General features: G+C 38.0%; 1 protein-coding gene across 2 annotated transcripts in view; it reads right to left on the bottom strand.

Moving 5' to 3' along the window:
* Positions 1-3,316: 3,316 nt before the first annotated feature.
* LOC108697593 (Down syndrome cell adhesion molecule-like protein 1 homolog) overlaps positions 3,317-8,860 on the bottom strand; it is a 149,677-nt gene continuing 144,133 nt past the window's right edge. The window contains exons 28-33 of one of the 2 annotated variants that reach the window (XM_018227768.2): positions 7,380-7,410; positions 6,543-6,661; positions 5,965-6,120; positions 5,405-5,599; positions 4,907-5,215; positions 3,317-4,379 (exon numbers count right to left, since the gene is read on the bottom strand). In XM_018227768.2, coding sequence (XP_018083257.1) covers positions 3,931-4,379; positions 4,907-5,215; positions 5,405-5,599; positions 5,965-6,120; positions 6,543-6,661; positions 7,380-7,410 — 1,259 coding nt within the window. In that variant the 3' untranslated portion in view covers positions 3,317-3,930. The remainder of the gene's footprint in view (positions 4,380-4,906; positions 5,216-5,404; positions 5,600-5,964; positions 6,121-6,542; positions 6,662-7,379; positions 7,411-8,860) is intronic. The other variant, XM_018227769.2, reaches the window with a different exon arrangement.

The following is an 8,860-nucleotide window of genomic DNA, read 5'->3' as shown; positions in this document are numbered from 1 at the left end:
GGCCATCAAACATAGGCAGTGTTTTATTCAAGCCAAAAAATTATTTTTCTTGTCATATTTTGCATGTAAGAATGTTGCATAATGGATTATTTTGCCTATCCTCCGCTGTAGTTGCTGCCATAAAAGCTTAGAATGATGCTAGGAGTGGCAGCAGCCAATCACTTGTGTAATTCAGCAACTCATCAAAGTAAAGATAATGGAAGACTTTTATGAAACAGTGTAATGTAAAAATACAACTGGATAAATAGATAGGCTGTGCAAAATGGAAAATGTTTTCAATGTAGTTAGTTAGCCAAACATGTAATGTATAAAGGCTGCAGTCAATGGAGACAATGGAGTAACTTAAGAGCCAGAACACTACTTCCTCCTATGTATCTCTGTAACCTGTTAGGGAGTGACTTGAATGAGAATAAAGGAATACTGTTGCAGGAAAACATGTTTTTTCAAAACGTATCAGTTAAAAGTGTTGCTCCGGCAGACTTCGACACTGAAATCTGTTTTTCAAAAGAGCAAACTGATTTTTTTAGCTTTAATTTTGAAATCTGACATAGGGCTAGACATATTGTCAATTCCCGGGTGCCCTCAGCCATGTGACTGAAGTTTATCAGAGCACACTTTACTACAAAAGTCAACCTTCCATTTTCCCCCAAGCAGCCTAAAAATAGATCAATGAGAAGGTAACATATAAGAGCTGCCTGGTAGAAATAAGAACAGCACTCAATAGTAAAATCCAAGTCCTGCTGGGACACCTTCAAATACATTGAGATGGAGAAACAACAGCCTGCCAGAAAGCAGTTCTGTCCTAAAGTGCTGGCTCTTTCTGAAAGCACATGACCAGGCAAAATGACCTGACTACAAACCAATATTACAACTAAAAAATACACTTGTTGGTTCAGGAATGAAATTTTACATGGTAGAGTGAATTATATGCAGTGTAAAAAGTGTCATTTAGAAATAAAAACTACACCATAAAATCAAGACAGAATCCCTTTAACTGTGATTTAGTCCTTGGCACGTAGGTCAGGATCAAAAGCAAACAAACTGAACAACTGCATCCCATGTGGTCCCCGTTAAAGTCCCTGACTAACTCAGAGTTAAAGAGCAGAAAAGCAGGAAGTAGTGTCCTGGCAATTATGTTAGACATCCAGTGACTCCAGCCTTTATACATTACATTTTTGGCCAACTAACTATATTAGAAACATTTTTTATTTTGCACATACTATCTAATTACCCAGTTTTTATTTTACACTGAATTGTCCCGTGAAGATAACAGAATTCCATGCCATATTTGTAGATTTAGTACAACTTGTCTGTGTCATTGATTTTAGGTGACAAGACACTGCAACTAAGCTGGGCTTCTTTAAACTGGTGTATACAGAATGGGCATTGTAGAAATGGCAATTGCTCCCATATGAAGTTCTGATGTGTTAAAGGGCCACTAAAACTTAATTTGTATTTTCCTTTTATTTACACAATGGGCATTTTAAGAGGTGTTTATTCAATTATTTTTAGTAAACCCTATTTAAAGGGCATGCAAAGTCTAAAATAGAATAAGGCTAGAAATGCTGTATTTTGTATACTAAATATAAACATGAACTTAATGCACCACAAGCCTAATCAAACAAATAATTAATGCTTTCAAAGTTGGCTACAGGGGGTCACCATCTTTGCAAGACTAAGACTGTGCACATGCTCAGTGTGGTCTGCTTAGGGATCATCATAAGCAAAGCTGATTGAGTTCTGCATTGCTGGGAAGTAAGGCCGGGGGCTCCCCCTGCTGTTCATAAGTATGATTGTTTCCCTGCTCAGCAGTTAGGGACCGTCTGACAATTCCTATCCACAGCAGTAAATAAAGGGAGAATTTCACTGCATACAGTCAGGTTTCTTATAAAAATGGTACACATTTTTTAATTAAAGTATATTTGAGATAGGTTTCTTTTTCATTAAAGAAAGTAAAAATGGGATTTTATTATTTTGCCTTTACATGCCCTTTAAGCTGGTTAAAAAGGGTTGTGGTATCACCTTATTTCAGAGCTACATATTAACTAAAAAGCACCATTTCATTTTCTGAGATATGCCTGAATGTACAAAGAGTAGATTCATTGGTCATTTATGGAACTAAAATGCAGTTGTGTCCTCTAGAATAACAATGCACATAATGGAAATTCTTGCCAATGTAGGATAAAAGCACAGCATAGTGGCTACTCTATTTCAGCTTGAACATCCCTTTTCTCTGTGATACTGTAGGAGACAGTGGGGCTCGGGTAGCGAGAGATTAGAAGACTCATGACTAATGAACCATTTCAATTTGTGTGTGGGGAGAGGTTGTGTTGGAGGGGCCACACTAACATCTATTTACCCCCTTATAACTAGGAAAATTAATATAAATGATTAATGCACCAATAGGATAAATTAGCAATAAGTGGCAACAAATCCCAGGACCTATGAATAATTGCTTACCAGAGTCCTCCTTTCATTTTACACTTTGGAAGCTAAGCTCACGGCATATGGGGTGGTTTATCTACTTACAGGGGCAATAATTCCCCTTAGCTATGCCATTGTGCTATATGCCAGTACAAGTATGCACATAAAGCACAGCTCAGAACATTGCATAGCATGCTGAGAAACACAGTGGTGATATTTTAAAACTTGCAAGAGTTGTGAATGCCTATGTGTACATTTGCCAAGTCACATTATTTTTTCCCACTGTTCTGATGAGCATTGAACCCCCTCCATTCCTCTACAAAAACATCACCAGCTCCAGTCAGGCACCACCAAACATTTACATTCAGTTCATGTATTCTTTGCAGCTCCAGCCTCAAACCCACCATAAATTAGTGGAGAATTCTGACCAAACTGGCTAAAATCTATTTGAATTGGTCATCATCATTGACCAGATGGACTGTATGGTTTTCCTGGGTAGTTCTGTTATTCATGCTATCATCAAAAGACCTGTACTGGCCCACCATGTGTTATGCCAAGCTGGCCAATGACCTGGTCGTTAAGTTCTCAGTTTCAAATGGTTGATTTATCTGTGAACCAGCTCCAGTATAGCAAGTGCCTGTCGTTTCCATGATCTCTCATTCCTTGGTGTCTCGCCACTAAATATACTTATTCTATAAACATAAGGATATTAGAAGTCACTGAGGAGTTTCACAACTTTATAAAGGCATAAGGCCACAGTCTAAGTGATTTTATACATGCCGTAGAAGAGGTGATTTCTATCTTCTTAAACAGGGGTTGCCATATTTCTTTGACTTGGGTGACACAAGTGAAATCACCAGGCACCATTTAAAAAAACCAATGATATCACTAATCACAGTTTAGAAGGCTTTATTTTACAGCTTAATCATGGCTTTTGTGCATTATAAAATAATATCCACGGCTTTCTGTACCTTGCAGGATCTCTGGCATACTTCTGCTGGTTGTCATTCTCAGTAGGATCTCTGTTTCTTTATCTGGCTCTTGATCTTTCCCTTGTTACATAGTCCTAGCCCTGTCATTATTTTTCTGTCTCCATAACACACAGAGTAGAACTCATCCAGCTCCAGGCACACAGCCACAGACCTTACCATCAAGCCTAACAACATTGCACTTGCCCCAAGTCATATCAGTGTGTAAACCGCATGTATTTATCACACACTCTTCTCAGGTTCCACAGATAAAATGCATATTTCTTTTCTTAATTTTTTTTTTTTTTTTTTATCCCGAAGAAGAAAATAGCTATTTTTTCATACAAAAATGTCTTTTATCATCAAGTTTTTTTTTTTTCTTTTGCTCCATTTGTTCTCGTCTTTCATTTTTTTTTTTGCTTTTTGAATATTTTTTAAAATATAGAAATACAGCCAAGACACTGCGAAAGGGAGAGAGTCTCTGCAGTCTTTGAAGGGATGGGGGAGTGCTGTGGTATGGGGGAGGGCATGGTTGGTGTCAGACCAATGTGTATGATTTGGAGTAAGCACCAGCTCCTTGCTTCTGTACCCGGCTACCCCCAGAGCTGCTCATTTCCAGCAGAGAGTCCCTGGAGCCACCCATCTTGCTGTGCTGTATAGGCAGGCGGTTTTCTACAGGTCCAGCAGATGGGGTGGGATCAGCAGGTGCTGATGGTGCTGTAGCTGCTGGTGCTGAAGGAGCAGAAGCTGAGGCTCCAGCCATAAGCAGAGTCCGTTGAGGTAAACTAACACCAGAAGGAGCTGGGTGTGACAGTCCAGGAGGGGGCTTGGTCCCTGGTTCTAGGGTCAGGTGTCGAGAATGATAACTCCGATTCAGGTTGCGCATGGAGGCCTCACGTGGTGGTACCACAGGACAAGAATCATGAGGGTCTGGCTTACGAAAGTGGGGCTCAGATTTCATGTACAGTGGCAAATTGCAATATTCACCTGTGTTATCAGAAAGCACAGAAAATATATCATTTCAGCATAGTTCAAATAAATACCAACAAATATGTTACGGAGAAAGCCCACTATTTACAATATGCAGAGTGGGCAATGATATAAATTAAATAGAAACAAATAATTCTAAAAACATCTCACATTAAGTATCATTAAGTATCATTATTTCCAAAATTAGTAGTAGCCGGAGGCACTTGTTGTGTGTTTGTTGTGTGAGATGCAATTTCTAGTGTTTCGTCCTACGAGAAATTGCCTACTGTGTCTTTACCATTAAAAAACATTTTGCCACCATTATGTGGCATATACTGTAGACATAGTGCATATTGCTGGGCAAGAACTTAGAGGTAAATTCCTTTGTCTCTGTGTACATAAATAAGTAAGGAGTATTGGGGAGCACCTCCCATCAAATAGAAAACAACCAATGGTGTGCAAGGTCAAATAATTAACTAAGAGGGATGGGAAGGTGCAAAGCAATAGGTCAATTATTTTTCATTTTCTTTTCTCTGTATACATACTTTTAGCTCTGTGAGGAATAGGAACCGCTACGTTCTTGGTAGGATCACTGTCTTGTGGCTTGGGAGGGGATGCCGTAAAGCGACAAATGCCTGGTTCAGAGGGCGTGCTCATAGAAGTCATGCTGTCTCCATTCTCATTGGTCCCTGTTGTCATCTGATCAGAAGAACTGTCCGAGATGAAACATTCCGTGATTTCAAACTTTGCGTGTTGCAGCTGCTCTTCCAACTTAGCGTGTTCATAAGCTCGCGCAAGCTCCTCGTATGTTGAGGACGCACTCTCTGTAGAGACCATACTGTTTCGGCCTTTATCTGTGGAGACAGACATAACAATAGACAATATTGTGTTTGGCCTGTGTGCTATTAAAATCTGTTAGTCGTTATAAGATTCAGTTGCACGATTGTTCGAAGATCATATATTAGTTTGTAAAAGTAATATTACCATTGCAGGGGTATAATTGTAACTCATAGCTCATTTAATAAAAGATGCAGTGGCCATACCTGTATCCTGAGAAAGGCTAGCACTGTAGCTGTCACTCTCAGTAACAGTGTTGCCATGTTGGGACCCAACAGTCCTCCAATCAGAAGTCAGCGTTCGGGCAGGGGTGGAGCTCTGGCACTTTGTTAGAGTCCACTGACTAGAATATCTGTTCCTAGTGCTGTGTGAAGACTTTACACTCTTTCGGGAAACTGGGTCTAGGATTAAAGTATAAAAATCTATAATATTGGACTGTGAAAAAGGAAAGGAAAATCAGAACTAGAGTAGTTACAGGATTTCTACATGGAGAAAATTGCTGGGTAATAAGGAAATACAAATAAACAATTATTTGGCTAATTTATTTGTAAAAGCAGCAGCTAAATGCCTCTGTTTATGGCAAAGAAAAATAGAAATGATAGCTATCAGGTGGAAGCCTAGCTTCTTCAAAGAGCATGATTGGGAGAACAGAAAGGCTACATAGTACTAGAAAGAATATTAATATTATGATGCCCATAAACATAAAACAAAAAAATAATGCAGCTTAGAAAAACATACTGTGTGTTTGGTTGCCTGCGAAACTTACTTGTTCCAGGACGGATGTCAGACATGTCAATTAGTGGCCCTGTGTTCTGGATCAGTGCAGGGTGATGTAGGGAAACCCCTGTGCAAAAACTCTGGGGATTTACTGTCTGGTTAAACTCGGCATCTGTCACTGGTAAGGTCGCTTTATCATCCCCTGCTGGGCATAACGAATAACAACAACAACAATTAGACCTATTAAATAATAACATTGAGTGCTGCTAATCAGTCAGTACATCAACAATTGTGTTCTACCTGAGCACAACAACCAAATCAAGATTGCAGGTTTAGCATTCATGGTGCACATCTCAGTTTATTAAGGGTACTTAAACTTGTATTGTCACTAAGATGAATTGGACCAGATTCAGTTAAAGGAAAAACTTATTTCATGTTAAAACTCCATTGTGTTAATCTGGAACTGATTTAGGAGATTTGGGTTTCTCAGTTAATTGAATCTGGCCCTTTACTTAATGATGCTCTAATTGCCCTGCATCTATACTGCATTAAAACCAGACTTGTATTATTCATTTTTGCAGGATGGTCTGTTAAAGTGACCAGCACATGGCAAAACACATTACTTACCAAGCTGTTTGACACCCTCCTTATCCTCAATCAGAAGTTGTACTCTGGGAATGTCAATATGAAGTCGTGGGCCAGCAGGGGGCCCCTTAACCGGAGTGTCAAAACTGCGGTTGTTTTTGCTAAGAAGAAAGTTATGAAAAAATTCTCAGTGGGGAAAATGTAGTCAATATTCCGAGGCCTTAACGATCCACGTTTTCACAATGCTTTGGTGAATAGTGTATTGAAAACTGCAATGTCATGTGTGCATATCCTTAAGATGCAGCATTTGGAAACATAAAAATTGCCATCTTTAGGATTTGTATTATAGTGACTATTAAAGATTGTAAAGAATGTCATGCTTACATTTTGAAACCAAAATATTGTACTATACTTCCATATATTTATCCTCTCTAAGCTTTACAAAAAAAGGAGCATTCCGCTATGTTTTTGTCCATAATGCATGTTGCCCCTGTGGAGTTTCACCTGCTGCTGTATAAGGTTCAACCCTCGGGGTCTCAGTTTTGTAGCAAATACAGTCATATATATCAGAAAACGCAGAGCTGACAGGCACTGTGTCTGACTCTGAAATCTTTCTCACACAAGAGTGTGTTATTTGTGCCAGAAATATAAAAGATATATAGTTCTATAATAATTGAGAAATTAAAAAAAATCAATATATATGTAAAACACCACCACTGTGAAAGTGATTAAGCACTACATTTTTTTTTAATAATAATGACAGTTATCCTTTAAGGATATCAGGAGGGCAGTAGTGGTAGTAAGCAGCAATTTTAGTATATGCAAAACAGTGTTTTTATAGTCATAATTAATATGTTATCTTGTCTATGTTTTACTAACCTGATGAGCATCTCAGCCAGACTTTTAGCATCTATAAAGAAACAAAGAGTAAATACTGATTAGTTGTAGCATCACATGCCAGCCATGCAGCATGAAGTCAAGTAAGTTTTAGTCTTTTTAGATATTTTCCATGGATTATGGGTATCTATCTTTACCGTTTATTCAAACAAAATTTGCATTAATCACTTGGAACCATTACTTTATTCTCAACTAATAGAGGCTGCCTCTCCTGTCTCACATAAATACATGGCAGCATGGGAGACAGATTTAGGAAGCCTAAACCCATTTGAGACTTGGACCAAAATACTTTTAATTTGCTTTTTTATGTATCTTTATGATTGTATTCATTTGTTGATACATGCTTATAACTTTCACAAATAAAGAGTTATAAAAAAAAAAATTGCATTAATGACCAGTTTTATAAACTGGAACAAATGAAAGTTTTGTTTCTGTATTTTAATTTTTTCACCCTTCCCATATCATTCTCTTCCTTTTCCAGCCCTTGCAGTTTTCTGATCTTCCCTTCTCTCCCAGCTCTTAAAGGGATTCTGCCATGATTTTTAGGGTGTAGTTTTTATTACACTAAATTATACTGTATACATTTCAAATAATTCCTTCTGCCATATAAAATATTATTCCTGAACCGAGTGTTTTTTAGCTATAGGGCTATTGTTATTTAGCTGTAATGTTATCGTTATTTAGCTGTATTGTTATTGTTATTAATGTAATGTAATGTGTAGGCAGCCATCTCAAGTCATTTTTCCTGATTATGTGCTTTTAGAAAGGGCAAGCACTTCACAATTGAACTGCTTTCAGATAAGCTATTGTTTCCCCAACGCAATGTAACTAAAGGTATCACAGTGGGACTTGGATTTTTACTATTGAGTGCTATTCTCATATCTACTAGGGAGCTGTTATCTTGTTATATTCTCATTATTCTGCTGATGGGCTGCTGGGGAGAAAGGGAAGAGAGTGATATCACTTCACTTGCAGTGCAGCAGTAAAGAGTGCCTGAAGTTTATCAGAGCACAAATATCATGACTGGGGGCACCTGGGAAACTAATAACATGTCTAGTCCCATTAGAGTTAAAAATTTAAATAAAAAAAACAATCTGTTTGGATATATAATAGAAATATTTTGTGTCTGACTGCATGTTTGGGAAGTGTTATTCTGTGTGGAGATGTGAATAATTTAGATTTTTTGTTTGTGATTGGGTATGTGTGCTTCCAGAGGGATGTCAACATTTAACGGGGACCTGTCACCCAAAACTTTTTTTCCAAATCTGATTTTATCATGTTAGTAAAGCAAAATTAACTTTAATTTCACTGTAAAAAATATTTGAATCTTGTTTTCTTCCATCTGGGAATTCATAATTACAGCAAGCAGGCAGGAGCCATTTTGTGGACACTGTTATTAAGACAAGCCTTGCATCATCTAAAAATCTTATTTGTGCACTGGAATGGGGGACCTGATGTCCATC

This window comes from Xenopus laevis, chromosome 7S (genome assembly GCF_017654675.1).
Source record: "Xenopus laevis strain J_2021 chromosome 7S, Xenopus_laevis_v10.1, whole genome shotgun sequence".
Classification (NCBI taxonomy): Eukaryota; Metazoa; Chordata; class Amphibia; order Anura; family Pipidae; genus Xenopus; species Xenopus laevis.
The sequence above is the reverse complement of the archived record's forward strand: the minus strand, read 5'-3'. Positions and strand labels throughout refer to the sequence as shown.